The sequence below is a fragment of the Fomitiporia mediterranea genome, assembly GCF_000271605.1.
Source record: "Fomitiporia mediterranea MF3/22 unplaced genomic scaffold FOMMEscaffold_7, whole genome shotgun sequence".
NCBI classification, from domain to species: Eukaryota; Fungi; Basidiomycota; class Agaricomycetes; order Hymenochaetales; family Hymenochaetaceae; genus Fomitiporia; species Fomitiporia mediterranea.
The window spans coordinates 3,338,136-3,357,346 of record NW_006760392.1 but is presented as its reverse complement, the minus strand read 5'-3'; the positions used below and the strand labels follow the sequence as shown (position 1 = coordinate 3,357,346).

At 43.6% G+C, this 19,211-nt stretch overlaps 7 protein-coding genes across 7 annotated transcripts; 3 read left to right on the top strand and 4 right to left on the bottom strand.

Annotated features, from left to right (window-relative positions):
- On the bottom strand, positions 1 to 947 carry FOMMEDRAFT_157770 (NAD-binding protein; the record flags this gene model as incomplete). Its single annotated transcript, XM_007267895.1, has 5 exons — positions 1 to 58; positions 115 to 230; positions 309 to 538; positions 609 to 818; positions 887 to 947. The coding sequence occupies 5 exons, from the start codon at positions 945 to 947 to the stop codon at positions 1 to 3; spliced, it is 675 nt and encodes a 224-aa protein (XP_007267957.1).
- A 669-nt stretch (positions 948 to 1,616) lies between these two features.
- FOMMEDRAFT_109975 (uncharacterized protein) lies at positions 1,617 to 2,673 on the top strand. The gene is made up of 3 exons (XM_007267894.1): positions 1,617 to 2,044; positions 2,111 to 2,224; positions 2,284 to 2,673. The coding sequence occupies exons 1-3, from the start codon at positions 1,711 to 1,713 to the stop codon at positions 2,427 to 2,429; spliced, it is 594 nt and encodes a 197-aa protein (XP_007267956.1). The 5' UTR covers positions 1,617 to 1,710; the 3' UTR covers positions 2,430 to 2,673.
- Positions 2,674 to 4,331: 1,658 nt separating this feature from the next.
- FOMMEDRAFT_168965 (leucine aminopeptidase) lies at positions 4,332 to 6,617 on the top strand (the record flags this gene model as incomplete). Its single annotated transcript, XM_007267893.1, has 13 exons — positions 4,332 to 4,749; positions 4,800 to 4,888; positions 4,951 to 4,986; positions 5,051 to 5,120; positions 5,182 to 5,204; positions 5,258 to 5,313; positions 5,374 to 5,476; positions 5,557 to 5,711; positions 5,781 to 5,851; positions 5,919 to 5,985; positions 6,044 to 6,089; positions 6,170 to 6,510; positions 6,578 to 6,617. The coding sequence occupies 13 exons, from the start codon at positions 4,332 to 4,334 to the stop codon at positions 6,615 to 6,617; spliced, it is 1,515 nt and encodes a 504-aa protein (XP_007267955.1).
- Positions 6,618 to 6,710: 93 nt separating this feature from the next.
- Positions 6,711 to 8,338, bottom strand: FOMMEDRAFT_29532 (uncharacterized protein; the record flags this gene model as incomplete). The annotated part of the gene is made up of 12 exons (XM_007267892.1): positions 6,711 to 7,063; positions 7,093 to 7,164; positions 7,236 to 7,372; positions 7,450 to 7,465; positions 7,521 to 7,575; positions 7,637 to 7,728; positions 7,770 to 7,827; positions 7,898 to 7,906; positions 8,006 to 8,025; positions 8,096 to 8,192; positions 8,231 to 8,249; positions 8,307 to 8,338. 12 exons carry the CDS (start codon positions 8,336 to 8,338, stop codon positions 6,711 to 6,713), a joined length of 960 nt encoding a protein of 319 aa, XP_007267954.1.
- Positions 8,339 to 9,777: 1,439 nt separating this feature from the next.
- Positions 9,778 to 11,908, bottom strand: FOMMEDRAFT_21229 (alcohol dehydrogenase). Its single transcript, XM_007267891.1, has 7 exons — positions 11,672 to 11,908; positions 11,567 to 11,603; positions 11,430 to 11,491; positions 11,226 to 11,375; positions 10,728 to 11,163; positions 10,439 to 10,663; positions 9,778 to 10,373 (listed from the first exon to the last, which is right to left on the bottom strand). Exons 1-7 carry the CDS (start codon positions 11,758 to 11,760, stop codon positions 10,023 to 10,025), a joined length of 1,350 nt encoding a protein of 449 aa, XP_007267953.1. The 5' UTR covers positions 11,761 to 11,908; the 3' UTR covers positions 9,778 to 10,022.
- Positions 11,909 to 12,092: 184 nt separating this feature from the next.
- FOMMEDRAFT_21228 (DNA repair helicase rad25) lies at positions 12,093 to 15,336 on the bottom strand. The gene is made up of 10 exons (XM_007267890.1): positions 15,261 to 15,336; positions 14,791 to 15,205; positions 14,648 to 14,735; positions 14,575 to 14,595; positions 14,115 to 14,525; positions 13,904 to 14,061; positions 13,743 to 13,853; positions 13,600 to 13,693; positions 13,035 to 13,547; positions 12,093 to 12,986 (listed from the first exon to the last, which is right to left on the bottom strand). Exons 1-10 carry the CDS (start codon positions 15,283 to 15,285, stop codon positions 12,204 to 12,206), a joined length of 2,619 nt encoding a protein of 872 aa, XP_007267952.1. The 5' UTR covers positions 15,286 to 15,336; the 3' UTR covers positions 12,093 to 12,203.
- Positions 15,337 to 15,871: 535 nt separating this feature from the next.
- Positions 15,872 to 18,790, top strand: FOMMEDRAFT_157764 (GMC oxidoreductase; the record flags this gene model as incomplete). Its single annotated transcript, XM_007267889.1, has 19 exons — positions 15,872 to 15,926; positions 15,986 to 15,993; positions 16,053 to 16,152; positions 16,221 to 16,366; positions 16,427 to 16,530; positions 16,588 to 16,720; positions 16,780 to 16,818; positions 16,893 to 16,904; positions 16,960 to 17,028; positions 17,081 to 17,274; positions 17,332 to 17,474; positions 17,528 to 17,606; positions 17,662 to 17,912; positions 17,969 to 18,039; positions 18,102 to 18,168; positions 18,221 to 18,295; positions 18,354 to 18,437; positions 18,494 to 18,631; positions 18,705 to 18,790. 19 exons carry the CDS (start codon positions 15,872 to 15,874, stop codon positions 18,788 to 18,790), a joined length of 1,854 nt encoding a protein of 617 aa, XP_007267951.1.
- Between the last annotated feature and the right edge of the window lie 421 nt (positions 18,791 to 19,211).

The following is a 19,211-nucleotide window of genomic DNA, read 5'->3' as shown; positions in this document are numbered from 1 at the left end:
TCAAGCAAGCCTCACACCACCGTTGACTTCTATGCACTGGTCTGTAATGAATCCACACCTGTACATTGGCCGTTGTTAGTGCAGCTCGCTCAAACAAAACATGTAGATTCCTACTTCATAAGGCAACGGTACACCTCGGCAATTTCATCGGGTTCAGCAACGTGCTGCACAGGAAGAGCCTTCGCAGCATCGTCATACATCTTTTCTCTCGCCTCAAGGGGGAGCGTATCCTAGCGCTAGATAGATAAAGCACAAGCGTCAGCAGAATGGAATCACGGATCACTATAAAAGGAAAAATAAGGACTAACCTCCGTCTTGACCAAGCCAGGACCAACCACGTTCACGCGAATAGGAGCGAGGTCTACCGCGAGACCGCGAGTGAGCGAGTCAGCCGCACCCATTATTCCTGCGACGAGTGACCAACCTTTGGAAGGTTTCGCGATAACAGCACCGATAGTCAGTGTGATTGATCCTCCAGGTTTGATCTGAGCGACCTTCGCTGCTGTGAATGCTCCCCAGAAGCGTACGTCGAAGACGTCTGCAAGGAGATCCAAGAAACATATTGTATCAATGGGCGTTATACTTTTTTGTAACACGAAAGTACATACCTCTATTCTTGTCGAGGTCAATATGTGGGAATCCAAGCCGGAGATCATCACCACTCGTCCACACCAGATGATCCACCTCACCCACTTTGGCCAACAATGCCCTCACAGAGTCAGAGCTTTTCGCATCTATCACTTCGCCTTCCAAAGATCCCTCAATTGTTGCTTCAGAAGCAGAGACATCATTCTTCAACCTTCCAAGTGCATAGTCCACTTTTGCCCGAGTCGAAGAAGCAATGATGACACGAGTAGCACAGGAGATAAGAGAGACTTTGCAACACCATAACCGATGCCTGAGGAACCACCAATAACAAGGACAGTCTTGCCTGCAAGAGTTGCCATGAATTAGATTATCCTTGTTTTGCTTGACGCCGTCGAGAACGCAAGGGCGTTCAGCAAAATAAGCATACTTAAACAGAACTTAGATACAGGCTTATGAAGCAAAAATAAACCGAGTGACTCAGTGTGTGTAGTCAATTAGTCAGTGAGAAAGTGAGAAGAGCAAGATCTGAGAGTATCTGCATTATTCTAACAGCAAGATGGTCATAGTCTTAGTGTAAGTAGGTAGATTACACGCCAGTTTGAATGTACAAGATTAGAATAGAGACATAAGCAAAGAAGAACACAGACTAAGGGTCAAGAGTAGAGAAAACATTAGCAGGGTGACGAAGAGACACGGCAACCGATGAGTTGTGCAGGAAGTTGGAACGCGTCAACGCTTGCCGTACATAATATACACGACGTTACGTCACAGTCATGGCAGCAATATATTCTTATAAAGCAAGCTAAGGGTAGGGTTAAAATAACGCCATTTGTGTCGATCAGCACGACATCCGCCAACGCTCTATTCTCGTTACTACGGCTGTGCAGAGCGTCTTATTCTCATCTTTGACGCTGCTACACTGCTACCTGTGATATTTCTCTCAGGTGGTTGCTCAAACAATGGCTTAAACTCAGTGGACGATGGACTTCCTTGCAACGAGGACTTATCGGCTCTTGATAAGGAAGGAAGGCAATGCGTAATCATGGGCACGTTATCTAATGTCTTCTGGCCATGTGTTCTACAGCATCGACTGTAGAGTTATAGACAGTGCGGTCTTCAAGGATGCCTGAGCAAGTAGTGCTAGAAGAAAAAACTCTAGGAACAGACTTCGCACCTCACGAAGTAAAGGAAAGACCCCCCGAGGAGCAACAGCAAGATACCTCAGGCTATCAGCACCAAGACCAGGACCAAGTAACTCCATCGTCCACTTCATCTTCGTCTAATACCCACGGACGACGACGGAAACCCTGTCCAGTATGGCTCAAGCGAATCTCGTCCTTTTCTCCATCTCTCCTTCTCGAGAATAGCGGCAGCGTTGCGCGCGATCATCTTGCCGCCGAACGGACGTTCCTGGCGTACGTTCGTACTTCATTAGGATGTGCTGCTACAGGTGTTGGTGTGTGATACATATGCCTACTTAGACGTATGCTCCATTAACGAAGTAGCTTTGTTTGCTTGTTAGCACTCGTACAACTGATAGCTCTGACACCGACAAGCGTACCCATGCGTCTCGAACGTTTCGGGAAAATTTTAGGTGCAGTTATAGAAATTTTTGGTATGTGTATCATGAGCATCGGTGGGTTACCTCTACTCCATAAAGCATAACAGTATCCTTATAATCCTCATTTCATCTAGCCGTCCTCCGATTCTTCAGTATGCAAAAAGCCCTAATCAACGGGAACTTCCCAACTGCAAATCTGGTCGTTTGGTCAATCGTCTTCGCAATGGTTGTCATTACTCTGATCACATTCGGATTGATGCTCGCGATTGCTTTGTCTTGAATTTTACTTACGCCCATGATGCTATGAAGTACACACGCCCACATGCCCTTTCATGTCATTTCAAGTCGTGTAAAGTTAAATTTTCTTGATTGCTGTATAAACGGAATAGACTTCACTTTGCTTCACGTGCACAACATAGATTATTTTCAGCAGAGTTCACCATGTTGTCTCGGTGATTAGAGCCCTGTCGATCTTGTTAGGCTTCATGTTTATTGTATTTAGTAGTCATCTCAATGCGTTTATTGTCTCACACCTTTTACCATGAAGAACTGTCAGTCCCTACCAGATCCTCAGGGTCTGGTAAGATAAAATCCTTCGGAGGTACAGGCATTGGTCGTTCCTTTAAACAGGGACGTTCCTTTGAACACCCCCCTCTAATTCATGCATAACTCAACCAATAAACTCAAAAAAATAGAGAAGTGTAGATACATACATGTACTATATATATATGAATTCTGAAGGAAATTGATTCAGTAGAAAAGTGTATAGAAATTCAATACTGCTGAAATTGAATGAATTCCAAATATGAGACTACTGACAAATTTTTTTACTACTACTTATACTACAGTGTTCAAAATAAAAATTATATTATTGTATTACTCTACTTCAGAGCTACAATATGTATGTTTTATCATATTGAATGGACCAGTCCTTAAATTAATATTGTGTAATTTGTTAAAAATGCTCAAAAAGCATGACAAGAGAGTAAAATGATTGGCATTGATCTACATTGATCTGCACTGATCTACACTGACCTACAGTCCTAATGACACATTGGTTGAGGGTATTAGTCTGTAACATTTGCTAAATAAATAATTTTTTCTCTCTTTTTGTTCCTCATCTCTTAACAGTCCTATTCTATAGTCAGCACAGCTTGTTCTGGCCTCCCTTCTTAATGCTAGGCTCCAGAATGCTCTATACAAGAAGGAGAAAGGAAAAATAACAGAGAACTCACAGATATTTGATGATGAAATGCTAAAGATTATGACCTCAGATGAGACAAGGGAAAAGCTCAGGCAGAAGAAGGAATACAGGGAAAGGGAAGAGAAGGAGGTCCAGGCAAGAAAGGAGGAGGCTAAAAGGAAGAAGGAAGTTAATGATATGATTGAAAGTGAATGGAAACAAATCAAGACTCACTATGATAAAGAGCTTGCTAAATGGCAGGCTAAATGCTCTACTTGGAGGGAAGGAGAGCTCCCAAGGGCTTATTAGAGCCCTAGACCTTCTAGACCAACAAAAAAACAAGTCCAGGACAACATAATACGAGAGAGGGGCCTTGATGAAGAAGAAGCAGTGTCTGGATGTGGTGAATGCAACCTAGACCTGTGAAGACACAACAAATAATGCAGGAATTTCGCCTGAAGGTGCAGATATGACTATAGAACAATTGCCTGTATAAATGAGAGTAAGAGGAGTGAGCCAAGAGTGAACGTAGGAGCGCGAGTTGAGAAGATAGGGGTGGACAGGTTGAATGCATGCCAGTGTGATGGAGTGTCACAGGGGTGTTCAAAGGAACGACTTTCGTGACAAAATCTCACTTTTTTCTTATCTTCATATTAATTTTTTTACAGCACTTAATAGCTTGGAAAAATTCAGGCATATAGTATTATACATATAATCATTAGATACATAAATTTTTAAGTAAATTTTTGATGTGGAAAGAAATGCAGGGGAAAACAAAATTGGTGTTTAAAGGAACGTCCAATGCCTGTACGGCCCGCTCGGAGAAACACCCTACATGCTAAGAAAAGAGCGTTGATCATTCGTCGATCATACATAATTGCCAGCAGCGCTACAAAGGATTTTTGGACTTCAAATAATACAGTGAATGCAATGCTCAGAGCGGCATCCCGCCTCGCTCTCCTTTCTCATCGCCAAGTAACTTTCATCTCCTCACGCACAATGTCCACCTCTCCAGATGCCTACCTCTCCTTCGTTCATCCCGACCAGTCAACGAGTCAGAAAGAAAACTCCAAAGCAGCACACAGACTCTGGTCTACCTCTCGAACCTCCGACTCAACTAAACCCCTCGACTCACGCCTTATATTCGGGGATGATAATTCGATAAAAAGCATAGTCAGCCTTGGCGACTCTTCGTCTTTCTCGAAGAAACCACTACATGCGCGGAGAGAAGTGATTCGTAAAGCTGCAGGGAAGGGTATCACGAATATTCGTGACGTAGCTCTGAGCGCAGGGGTGAAGACCGTACAGGTGGATGCTGGGGGTGATCCTGCTGATGTGCACGCTGCTGCGGTCGGTGCGAAGCTTGGGTTGCACGCGTTCACACTCAAGACAGGGAAGGATATGAACCCGGGAAAAGGTAAGTGTCATGCCACAAATAGCTTTCAAATTAATCAATTGCTTTGCTAGATATCACTTTACTCCCTTCACAATCAAGTGACACAGATGCTTGGACACGAGGTACTGTCTACGCTGAAGCGCAGATTCTTGCAAGAGAGGTATCACATTTCTCATGCAAGTATTTGGTATTGCCAATCTCACACACGTCCTCTATATCTAGCTCATGGAACTCCCTGGGAACATGATGACACCAACGGTACGTTCATTTCTGGTTCACACACAACCATCATCTTGCAGTGTTGATATCATCCTTTAAATAGCTTTTCTGTGAACGAATAAAGAAAGAAGCAGAGGGCCTTGAAAACCTCGAAATAATAGTCCGCGATCAAGGCATGTACATTCTCGCCGCATCGCCTCCGTCACATCCCTGACCTGTACATCCATTTTATAGAATGGATACGAGAAAAAGGAATGGTATGCCATCTAATTCCCTTTCTGAATGATACAACTCATGAGTTATCTTGCAGCGCTCTTTCCTCAGCGTCGCTAAAGGATCGTCTGAGCCCCCTAAACTACTCGAAATGTACATTGACCAGGTATCCCTTGTATTTGACTCTATGTTCTAACACGTCTTTGTTGCTAGCCATTACAAAGGCACCAGTGTGGACTCGACGTCACAACCTCTTGCATTTGTCGGAAAAGGAATAACATTCGACTCTGGAGGGATCTCTCTGAAGCCCGGTCCAGTACGTATACCACGCCTTTGCCTCTGCAAAAACTTCTAATATCTTATACCTTTTACTTGAATTTATAATTGACTTACTAGGGCATGAAGCTCATGCGGGGAGACATGGGTGGAGCAGCAACAGTCTGCGCAGCTACGCTCGGCCTTGCACGTTTAAAAGTCCCGATAAATGTCGTTACTGTCGTCGCGTTGTGTGAAAACATGCCGGGTCCTTCTGCAAATAAACCTGGGGACATGTAATGTTTTCTGGTCTTTAACTAAATTATTTGACGGCATTAACGCAATCTCTGGTTTTTTAATTGAAGTGTGTATGCGATGAACGGCAAGTCGATCGAGATTGACAATACGGATGCAGAAGGAAGGTTAATACTAGCTGGTTCGTATTCTTTTCTCCTTCTCCACAAAGCTGGTGGCGGACTGAAGCGGTAAATTTTCTATCGCAGATGCGTTGCATTACACATCAACGACGTTCAACGTTCATACTCTCGTGGACGTTGCTACTCTCACCGGGTTAGCATACCCCTCCCTTTTAATTCGCCTTAAACATCAATCTTACTGAAATTTGCAGAGCGATGGAAGTTGGCCTCGGAAACGTCTACTCCGGTGTCTTCTCCGTACGTATTCTTACCTTCCACCACACCACATCCATATCCTAATCGCCTTCCTTTTCCCCGCTAATTTATATACATAATAGACTTCAGAAAGCCTCTGGACAGAACTCAACACAGCCGGAACACACGAACACGACCTCTTCTGGCGGATGCCTCTCTCCTCCCTTTATTCTCCTCAAATAACAGGTTCCAATGCCGATCTCTGCAACACAGGAGGAAAACCAGGTGGTTGTTGTACTGCTGCGCTTTTCCTTCGTTCATTCGTCGATGGAATTGCGGACGAAGACGGTGGGAGTGAAAGTGAGATGGAAGGAAAGACAGAAAGTGGGAAACTGAGATGGGCGCATATTGATATTGCGGGGAGTATGGAGGCGACGAGGAGTGAGCCGTACCAGTATAAGGGGATGACTGGTCGTCCGACGCGGTGAGTGTACACCTTTCTTTTCTTTTCTGGAAACAGAGTGTTGATTTGTTGGACGATCAAAATGCAGGGCACTGATCGAATTCGCACACTGGATGACACAAAAATAAAGATGTTGCACGAATTTTGTACGGAAGGATACAGTGGACTACTTGTTTAACATCCTGTTAGTTCCTAGAAATATTCCTTTCTCCAGTGCCTCGTTAGACGTTGGACATATTTGTGTGATTGACTTCCTCCAACTCAGTAAGCTCTTCAGCAGTAGTTGCTTGTTCATGTTCAGGCACCGTACCGAGAGCTGTGCTACCTCCGAAACTCATGTATGAGAGATCTACCAGTTTCATACTGCCCACATTTCCACCTGCTCTTATGCTAACCTCCACATTTTGTGAAGCTGCTCCACGAAGGTTTAGCACCAGTCGGCTACCAATAACACTGACACTTGCACGTAGCACAGGTAGTAAGCAACTGATGAGACCAGAACGTGTCATGGACATTGCACAAAGGAAAATGAGATTGGCTATCCCAAGTGCTGTACCAAAGTTCAGGCCCAGATCTAGGAATTCCAGCAGCTAGTTCACTCACCAAGCATGACTGCATAGTAGACAAAGCCATCACGTATAAGCATTGTCAGTAATCGACCGTGTGAATATTTATCTGTGGCATCAAAAGTATTGGTACTTAGTAAAATATAACTCTGCAACAGTACTTGTGAATCAAAGACCTACAAGAGTAAATGGCCTTCGCAAATGTTAATATGAAGATGGTTGTATCAAAGATAAGAACAGCAGACCACACAGGTACTGTCCCTGTTGTACTATCATGCAGTGTACCAGTAAGACATCCAAGCAAAGGATAAAGGTCACTACAATACCAATAGGTAGAAATACAAGTCAGAATTAGTTCTAAGCGGCAAGCTCAGAATCTGGAAAAGAAGCGCACACATTGTCAAATGTGACTGTGTTATTTCATTAGTAACTACAATATATTACTATTTCAAAGGGCATACATACATCTGAAACGCTTCATTGCCTTTGCAAGTAACACGAGAGCAGTTAAATCAGCTGTCTATTGTTGCGTATTGATTATCAGCCTCGGAAAAAATAGTGTATAGACAAGGTAGACATACAATGCAGACTATTCCAAGGAAAGCGGTGACCACACGTTTACAGCCCCATATTGCAGAAGTTCGAAGAACAATGATGACTGAGATATTGATGCCTAAATATCATTTCAAGCTAGAAAGCAAAGTAAATACATACTCTGAAGTGGAATGAAGAATGCCCAAGACGCCCTGGATGTAGAAAATCTCAATGTGTCCTAAGAATTACCAAGCAAAAGGAGCAACAAACCATGTACCCAGATACGTTTCGAATCTGCAACTACATACGAAAATTGACTATAAGAAGTATTAGAGACATTGGAAATATTTACTGACAACTGTAATAGTATACAAGTCAATAAAAGTCATCCTGCATGTCAATACTAAGGGACATACTATTGGTGATGCATTGAGGTCTACAGAATCTTAATAATTTATATGAATAAATTTGGACTGTAACATAGTCTCTAAGTAGCATCTACTTACAGATCAGCCACAAAACTCCCTCAATTACAGCAGGATAACGTGTGCTAAAGTAAAGTATCTTGCCAAGGGACCAATTTGTAGACCATATGAAAGAGGCCTAGATTAAACAAGTTATTCACAATAAACATATAGTACTAGTGTTATTAAAACCTCTCTTGATAAAGATATATTAGAGACTGGAAAATATGAAAGATACAGATTAAATACTTACTGATCAATTGTTATTAGGATGTCAAAAAGCATAACAGATACTGTAGCAACTGTTGTATGTCAATATTAAAGCCTTCTGTACTGGCTCATAATATACATACCATTAATGTACTAGTAGTAGACAACAATGTTAATTTAATAAGACAATTTTAAAAGAGAGGATACACACTCTGGTTGTCTGCAAATCATGACTTGCTCTCCTTAACTGTTGTATCTGCTCAGTCAGAGGTAAATTACTAAATTGGTCAATATCAGTCATAATAGTGGTAGAGAAGCAAAAGAGGTCTCCTTTGTTGAGGGAATTACAGAAGGAAGGGATACTAACTGTGTCACCCTATATCTTTAAATATAATGTTTTTGTGGAGTTTGATAAACAATATCAAGATTGATCACAACAAAGGTATAAATGATGTGATTGTATCAGTATCATGATGGGTCTTCATAGTAATATGATCTTACAAAGCCATATTCAATGTGTAAGAGAATGCAATTTCGAAATCTGTATTTAGACTCTGATTCTTTCAGAGATATAGAATACAGAAGTACTGTTACTAAAGAATAGATTTGTAAAGAGTATAGAACCAATTTCTCTAGAGGCTAAGGCTATTTAAACATGATTTGTATTTAACAAGTAATACAATTAAATATTATTAGTAAGGGACTCTTGATACATATTTAGGCAATCTGCCCCTGATATCTTCGGACCTGGCTTCTATCACAGTGCTAGGGACCAGTTTCACAGGCTATACCCAAATGCTCCACACCTTAGACCCAGATCATGTTTGGTTTGATTATTTTTGAGATAGAAATGTAATGTCCTTAAACAGGATAACAAAGAAAATTTTAATACTATCTATTCTCAGTACATGATATCAATCATTATGATGATTTTGGGTTGTTAAATTTTACCAGAGAGGAAGTAAATTAGAGAGTATTTCTCAGGATCAATGTTCAGTTAGGTATACCTGCATGGATAGTACTCCATAGTAATAAAGCCCAGCATTTTATTTTGTATACAGGTATGTTTGGAAGTACTGATATGGACATTTGTCATAGTGATTGTATATATCAATATTTATAAAATGAATGAAGAGTACTCACAGTACAAAGATCTAAATCAACCATTACAAGTGTACAATCAAATCTGACTCATGTTTATAGAATTGATTACTGTGAAACACTCTAAAGTTGTAATGATGGAATCAGTATACTATGGTCTCAGATTGTTGTATGCCTCAATTCCCCTTATTTGTAAATATACATATATAAAAAGATAAAATTTATGACATTTGAGTCAAACTTACTCCTTGATTGGGTTAATATTAATGCAACCAACCTTCTACACTTATTGGATCTGTGAGCTTCTGCCAGTTTAAAAGTGACATTCTTTAAATTCCCAGCAAGTAGTAAGTAATGATCAGAACAGAAGCGAGGAAACAACACGTTGTGCATTAATGATATATTTTGCTGTCATAGTAGGTTGGGTCTATATTTTCTCTGTACTTTGAAGTAATATTCAACCCTTCCTGTCAGGAAGGTGGATCCTGATGCGAATTGTACATTGAGTTACAAGTACCAATCCCATGCTAATTTACGGAACGACAGCTGTTCCGATACGTACGAATACTCATCCTTTCAGTATGATAAGAAAATTCTTCCAACCAACCAACAGTACAAAGCTAATAGTACATTTCACAATGAATAAGACTTAGATCACTTAGACCCAAGGATCAAATGCAACTTTCCCCCATTCACCTCTCGCAAATTTCGCATACGCCTCTGGTGCGCTCTGAATGCTCATCACACGCTCAACTCCCGCAATGCTCTTTGCCTTTCCATCTTCACCTCCACCGCCAAATACATCCTGCCTCTTTCTCAGCAAATCCACAGCAAATGGGAACACGGTGCGCACAGGACACCTTCCAAACACAAGTGAAACGTTCTTATTATAAAATTGCCGGCCTGTAAAAGGGAGCGGAGGCGCTTGATGCACTCCGGCAGAAATTATGACACCGAACGGGCGGATCAGGGAGTAAGCTAGCGCCAACGCTGCTGTGTTACCCACGATCTGACAGATACAAGAGCTATGCTTAGTCTCGATGGTGAATCACGATCATGGAAGATAGAAGATACCTCTAATACGGCGTTACATCCTGCTCCGCTACTTGCATCCATGATGAACTTCTCGGCTTCTTCTAGGGTGCAAACGACAAGTTCGCAATCACCCCGTGCATCAGGTGGAAGAGCGTCATACACCACGCGGACATTGTTCCTACGTGCTTCGACCAAATCGATCGCAAAGAGGCGCACGCGTACTTTGAGTCCGCTCAGTATGTCCAGGAGGGCTATTATCGCGCACTAACATCAGAAGAATAACTACAATCAGGAAGGCGACAAAACAGACAGAACGACGTAGACGCACTATGCCCACTGGTCCGAGACCTACAACCGCAATAGTAAGAATGCGATCTTCCTCTAACATGTTGGGCCATAACGGATCGAGTAATCGATTCTTCAAATTCACTGTTTCTCCCAAACCGGGAATTGAAAGAGCTTCTACTGATGCAAGCGGGAATCTTTCTCCCTTTATGATCGGGAGTATGTTCGGATGCTGTACAGTCTGAAGTGCGGTGAACACCCCCGTCGGCAAGATGTCCGCAAGTAACAGCAGTGATGGGTCGGAGAGGTTCTCCAGAAGCTCATTATGATGTTGTGGAGATGGAGAAGCTGACTTGATCACAAATAAGACGCCTCCTGCTCTCGGAACGCGCACATACTGCGCCTGTCCACCAGGAAGTGCCTCAGAACCGAAGAGTAGTTGATGAACGCAGCGAGACGTGAAACCAATTCGACAGAAGCTATGGATATTAAAGTGAATTAAATGTACTGTCATAACTAGTATTGTTGCCAATTGACGTACTGGCATTCACCACATGACGAGCTAAACGGCGAAACGACAAAGTCTCCGACCTTGAGTGTAGAATATAGCAGTGGCCTTCCTGTCGCGCTTGGAGAGAAGTTTGAGCCTAGCGCTACAACTTCTCCAACAAATTCATGGCCTGTAACGATTCTACGAACAAATTAGCTTATACATTTAGAGTAGGATGACTTCGGCGAAACGTACATCTCGTGGATCTTCTCATGCCCTCTGTATCCATGAAGATCACTTCCACACAGACCGGCCAACTGCAATAACGTATCAAATTATCAATCAGACTACACCTTCCTATCTGACCGGACCGCAGAACAAGCATGCCCAACCTTGACTTTGACAACCACATCATCAGGATGCTCGATTCTACGTACGCACGTATCATCAGCACATGTAGCGCATCTTTTACGTGTCTCACTTCCAAAAGTACTCACTCCGGGGCCTGAATCTCCTCGACGTGAATTGTCAAATCCGCAGGGTGAAGCCTGACAGCTTTATGCGTTTGCGGCAGCTGGAACGCCATCGATGATACTTTCGGGAGAAAGGAGATGTATTCACGGAGGTCGTCGGAGGTACAGATGGCGTTCGTCGATATAAGCACGGCTGATGTCGGTCCGTCATTGTGCGCTCACACGGCAGCAGATACGTCCCAGATGACCTCAATCAGCGTTGCATAACCGATTCAACCCGAAGCTTATTTAGTATATTTCTTGTTTTACAGAGAGAGGCTGGATGTGAAGTGACGGAGAATTTGGGTTGCTTGACGGCTTCCTCGTGCGTCATTAAGGCGTTGTTTGTCATCAAGGTATATTTCCCAGAATAGACAAACCTAGCCTTTCGTAGTATAACCTCTAGATTACAATACTGTTGGTATGACTTTCGTGCATAAACTTGAGGTACAAAATACAGATTGCAACATAAGTCTAGTCGCCAAATGCATGTAAAAATCCAATCCTGTAAGCCAAATCACCTTCCTCCTGGCACTTCTTTCCTCGCATCCTTCTTCGCCTGCGCAAGCTGCTTATCCCTCTTCGCAAACAGTTTATGCCTCGAAGGAGCATTCACAGAATCCTTAGCCAGCTTCTTATTCGCAGACTTATTCTGTTCAACGTAGCTCATATGTGCACCACCACTCAGTGCACCGAGGCTACCAGTTGTTCGCTTCGCACCGGGCACATTGCTGGCACCGAAGGCGCCACCCCGTTGTCCAGGCCCACCAAAGTCCTTTGCAGTGACGGTCCCAGGTAAATCGCCTTCGCCTGCGCGTACATCATTCCCAAGTTCAGCATCGCTTTCGTTAGCCAAAAGTACGGAACTTATCAGCTCAATCTGCTCGTCGCGCGTACGGTATGCAAGATCGGGTAATGATTGGATGCCATCAAGATGTGTGATGACTTTAAAGGAATAACCCTGGTCAATCAAGAACTGCTGACGTTTAGTGCTATAGAACATCTCCTGTGTGTCTTTCGATACAAGTGAATAGAAGAACGCGTTGAAACCTTCGTCATTCCTTCGTTTGGCACGCAAGATTCGTCCAAGCCGCTGTGCTTCTTGCCTTCTTGAGCCGAAATGTGATGAGATTTGTATGAGGCACGTCGCCTCGGGCAAGTCGATAGACGTATCGCCGACTTTGGATAAAAAGATAGTATTGACCTTCGGATGATGTTGGAAGTGCTGCAGGACCCGCATACGCTCAACTTGCGATGTTCCACCATGAATATATAGTTTCCCGAGTTTACGTGCGTAGTGCTATTTGCTTGTTAGCTAGGTTCTATAAAACATAATTGAAGAACATACCTCAAGAGCGTAGACATTGTCGGAGAACACAATGATTTTGTCTCCTCTATCCTCGTGGTATTTGATAAGGAATTGGCAGGCCTGGATCTTGTTCGGATTCATGCAGTACAGTAACATACGCTTTCGAGTCTGCTCGCGCAAATATTCACGGTAAAATTCGGGAGTCATTGGGCACCAGACCTCTGCACACTGCACGTTCGCGATATGACCCTTCGCAGCAAGATCCATCCAGTTTGCTTCGTAGAGCTTCGGACCAATCATGTAATTCAGATCCGTAATCTTGTCATCCTCTCGTACAAGTGTAGCGGTAAGCCCGAGTTTTGCATGAGCTTTGATTGTCGTAACTACCCGCCGGAACATCGCGGCCGGTACAACGTGGACTTCGTCCAGTAGAATGAAACCCCATTCACGTCCTTGAAGGAATTCCATCATTTTTTTGGACTCGTGAGACCGGTTGTGCGTATTTGCGACCATTGAATATGTTGAAACAACGATACCACTGTCCCCCGCAAACTAATAGGACATGAGATTATGCGAAATAACATAAAATTTGGCATGTTCTTACCCTCTCCTTCTGATCAGCCGTGAAAACCGCGATCTGCTTCTCCGTTACGTTAGACCATTGCATGAACTGCTGCTTCCATTGCATAACAGATACCCTGTAACGAATGATAAACACATGGTATGAATCGATCTAATCAAACTTACGATGACGTGGCGAGGACAAGACAAGACTTCTTGATGGTGCATGCCGCCGTGATTCCTACAAGGGTCTTCCCTGCTCCACATGGAAGCACGATGATCCCAGAGCGAGCGCGCCTGTAAAAAGTGGATAAGACATAGTAGAGAAGAACAGGAATCAAACACACCCATTCCCGAACATCTTACTCAAACTCGTTTCTTGATAGGGGCGAATCACAGTTGACGGTTTGAGATCAATATCTAAATTAGCATTCACGGTGTCGTTCCGGAAGTCGTACTCTTCAAGCATAGGATATTCGAGCTCGTTACATCGTTTTTTGACATCCTGCAACAGAGATATGTAAGAGGAAGGCATGGAATAATGGGTTTACCACCTACGTCGATCTTCGAATCATCAATCTCAAATGCGTGTACGTTGTCATCGTCCTCGTCAATTTCATCATTATCAACTCCGACGACGCTCGTAAATAAGTCCACGTCCGACCGCTTGTTAGCGTTTGCAGCATCCGTGACCTGCCCATTACTTGTTGCTTCCTTCGTCCCTGGTATCACAAGTCCGGCTTTGGATGGTGCTTTGGACGTCATGAGAGCAACACTGACTGCATCGCCAGGCTGATTCTGGGGAATGACTCGGGCACCACGGATGACGGGATCCTTGAGAAGATGCTGCAATGTGTCTGGATGACTCGATTCTATGAAGTATTTGTTATGCTTGAGGACGAGTTTGACCTTTCCATATGACATCGTTCTTTCGCGAATGAAGTCAATGATTGTATCGGGAACGGGGACCTTCGACACATTAGCAACCGTAAAAAGAAGTAAAAAGCGCGATATATACTTTTGATAGACGATTCAAAACCTAAATCATATACGTGAGTTCCACGAGCTCAGTACGGCGAGTGAGAACTTACCTCTATGATATCCTCCGTCTGCAGCCCGACTGAGACGGCAGCATAGAGAGAATACGCAGTGAGCTTGTATTCATGAATAAACGCTGGCCTGTGTATACCGTTCAACCTTATTGAAAAGACGAGACTCTTGCCAATGGACGCACCTGCTGACTGGCTCACTAATCGCCACCAAGAAATCCTGCGCCTGCTCTGCTATCGGTGAGAAGCCCTCAAGAATAATGTATCCATCCTCCGGACTAATCCACAATGGGCGAGATGAATGATCAGGCTTAAGATGCAGCCACGAGAAGTCCTGGTCTGCGAAGATATGCGAAACGAGTTTGTTTTGTGCGCGTCGATGCGCTGCGAAGGTAGATGAGCCCATTGCAGTGTCTTCCTCGTCTTCGGCCTCTCTTCGCTGTTCCGCTAGTTTGCGTGTCAACGCACTGAAATTGATTGTAGCACCTTTCGGGACGAGTGAGGTCTCCACGGGAGAGTCAGGGAATTCCGGTTCCAATTCGAGATATTCTTCATTATCGTCTTCTGCTCGTAGGCGCTTTGAGGGGCCCGCATCCTCAGCTAGCGGAAGTTTCTGTCAGGTGGAATCAGCCTATCTCAACTCAGGCAAGCTCACGCTGTGGACCACGCTTCGTCGACATTACACCCTTCAGACTGGTCTGGCCACCATGTAATTCTTGACTTTGACTTTCTGCGCTGACAAAATAGTATGCACTAGCCTTCGCGAACATGCATATTTTGAGCTTACCCCTCCAGAGGCCACCAACGTTCACCGTAGTACCCCGGTCAGGATGCAAGACTGCAGACGATGGGCGAGTCAGCCAGAGAGTGCTGAGTACTGGACAGACGAGATAGGATTACTTACATAATTGACATGACTTTCGGTCCCGTGATCGAATCAGGCATCACGGGACAGACTTTTGCCCTCACTCGGGACTCAGGTCTCAGGAGATTCTGAAAGGAGTGCTCTCGTTCTCGTGTACCATCACCGCGCTCGAACTCGCTTGAAGGATACATCTGCTTGTCATCAAAATGTTTCAAAGTCTAGCTGTGCATGGTTCTTGAGCAAAATTCATAATCCAGCTGCTCCATTCGGTTTAACGTAGATGTCTCACCCTGAGTCACTCACGTTTTCGTACGTACATAAGTATGGGCGCTATAATTACAAAGTGTTTCTCTCTCTGTAAACCCATCACCCAATTATTTCCTACCTTCACGGGTTGAAACATGAGCGCAGCTATTCAAGACGTTTCTAGCAAGACTTTCGACTATGTCATCATTGGTATTCATCCCTTCTAACTATTGAACGCATTAACTTTTTACATTCGTGCCATTTAATAGGAGGAGGAGTACGTGCACATCCGCGCACGTACGAGAATCACTAATGACATGTCTACGTATACTTTAGACTGCGGGCCTTACGATTGCAGCTCGTCTGTCCGAAGACCCAAATATTTCAGTTGTAGTGCTCGAAGCCGGACTCGAGCGACTTGGAGATCCACTTATCGGTAATTTTATCATACTGTCGCGTAATACCTAACTTTGTTGCTTACGATTCCCAATATTTACGCTGCAGACATTCCGGCTCAGTTCGGGGTACATCTCGGCGATCCGCGTTATTCTTGGGACTTTACAACCGTTCCTCAAAAGAACGCAAATAATCGTTCAATTCCATGGTTTCGCGGCAAAGCGCTTGGTGGAAGCTCCGCTATTAACTACTACGTACGCGGTTTACCAGAACTGTCGCGGATGGATCACTTGAGATCTCCAACTCCAAACTAGGTCTGGAACAAACCGCCTGTGGCGGATATAGACGCATGGGAGGAGTTGGGAAACCCTGGCTGGAACTGGAACCGATTCAATGAGTATTCGAAGAAATGCGAAGGGTAAGTTTATCATGGGAGCGTTGCATGGTACATGGAGCCACTTCTTCGTTGATGTAGGTTCACAGCCCCGGACGAAGAGTTATCAAGGAAGTACAGGCAGAAATACAATATCGATTCGTATGGCTCCTCAGGACCACTTAAAATGACTTTCCCTTCTGTCGTGGCTGGGCCCGAAATCCCGTTCCATCAGGTGCGTCTGACCCGATGAAGAAGACGTTCACGAAGAATGAATTTGGTTCGGAACCACAGGCATTGCTCAACGCAGGTATCAAAGTCGCAAAAGATCCGGTGCGTGAACTGTAGTCTACTGTTGCAGATTCACGAATTCCAATTGGGTGTTTTAATATTTATTGGAATATTAGAATAATGGTGATGTATGTGTTCCTTTCCACTTCAGTTTTCATGAAAATATTCATATTCATCATGCAGCCGATCGGAACATGGATGGCTCCATGTACTCTTGATCCCAAGTCACAGACTCGGAGCTATGCGGCATCGGTATTTGGCGCACTTACTATCAAATCGAATTGAGCTTATTTAGTCAACATAGGCATTTTATCATCCTAATGTGTCAAGGCCTAATCTTCGTGTCCTTTGCGGTGCTCTAGTGCATCGCATTGTCACTGATGGGACAAGCCATAAAGCTGAATCAGACGACCTAGTAAAAGCCTATGCTGTCGAGTTTGAGTACGAAGAAAACGTATATTCTGTTTCTGCTGCGAAAGAGGTTGTCGTAAGCGCTGGGTGAGTAGAGTATGAGTTTTTCTATCGTATGGAGATAAATAATGGGCTATTCTTCAGCGCCTTGAAATCGCCTCAAATCCTGGAGTTGTCGGGAATCGGAAATCCAAAAATTCTGGGTCCTCTTGGAATAGATGCGATAGCCAATCTTCCTGGAGTCGGTGAAAACATGCAGGAACATATGATTTGTGGAGTCATTTTTGGTATAGTATTCCCAACCTTCGTGGAATCGAGCGTCTTGACAATTTATACTCAGAACTGGACCCGAAGCACAACTTTGAGACTCTCGATTCATTCGCCGACGCGGCGTACAAGGAAAAGCAGCTGCTTCTTCAGTAAGTCCATCAACAGCATGTTGCATTATATACGGTTTAAATTGAGTCAACATAGTGCAAAGGGAGAGGGTACATGTAGACTGGGTCTATCTGGATTCACGTTCCTCTCACTTTCAGCTGTTTCTTCTGCTGAGACTGCACGTGAAATCATCACCAGAGCACACGAGTGCGTTAAGATTAAAAAGGAGAAGGGCTCGTTGCCTCTGGGACTCTACGAGCAATACGAAAAGCTATTTGACTTGTTCGAGAACGGCCCTGGAGGAGAAAGTGAAATCGCCTGCTTTCCAGGATGGATTGGGAAAGGATGTGAGTATTTGGCCAGTTATTTGATTAGATTAATGGCTGACCTTTTCCTCCATAAGCTCCCGAGGCAGGGAAGAACTACGTCACTATTTGTGTGAATTTGACTCGCCCATTCAGCCGTGGGACAATTGTAAGTCTTGTTTTTCGTGTTACTAACAAGCCGACTTCTCTAACCACTGTACACATTAAAAGCATGTTGCGTCGAAGGATCCCCATGTTCAGCCCGAGATAGATCCTCATTACTTTGAGGAGCCCATTGGTAATATAATTCGTGCGAAGTTAAATATTCTACTAACTTCATTTTACCAAAGATCTCGAAGTTATGGCTGAGACGATCAAATTTATTCGGAAAATCGCTGAACTCGAGCCCTTCAAGGACATCATTTGTAAATTACTGTTAATTTTGCGTACACCTGTCAAATAGCTTATCTCATTGAATCGTAGCACGCGAAGTCGCACCAGGCCCATTAATCAAGGGAGACGGACCTATCCAAGAGTTTCTCAAAGACAACGTTGGAGCAATGTTTCGTACGCATTCGAACTTTTCCCTTATTCTCGCTTTCATTGTTAACATTTATAATAAGACGCTACAGGAACGCTAAGCATGCTTCCACATACCTTTAACGGTGTAGTTGACGCAAATTTACGAGTCTACGGGACACGGAACATCCGTGTTGCAGATCTAAGCATTGCCCCGCTGCATGTTGCAGCACATACACAAAGTAAGTATTCAATTTGACCTGCACTGTGCAATGGAATTAGTCATCTTTGACCTGCATTCGCAATGATTTGCAGGTTTAGCGTATGTGATTGGAGAGCAAGCTGCAGACATCATCCGTGGACACATTCCCGAAGTCAGAGAAATAGGAAGTAACGCCTAAGAATAGTGAAGACACTACGTTATCATCAGAGCAGACTATATGCTACGTGTCTTCGTTACAACAGGACTGTTTTCTTAGAATAACTAACAGGAAAGATATGCTTGATTTTCTGGGTTATAATATATACTGTCTGATAAATACAATCATTACAACCCATTGTGTTTCTCAGTCTCTCTACCCTGTAGGACACAATAATGGAAGGCTTTCTTTACTATAAATATCATTATCTTCACTGTACAGTGTATTTTTTATAAATTTCTAAGACAGAATTACAAGGCAGTCTTGCTGTATATGAAGAGCCTGTAACATCAGGAGACAAAGCAAACCACTAAACCTTATCTCATAACCTAATATATGTATTATATAATACAATATGAATGAAATATTCTTTTCAGCATTTTATATCTCTGTTCAAATATTA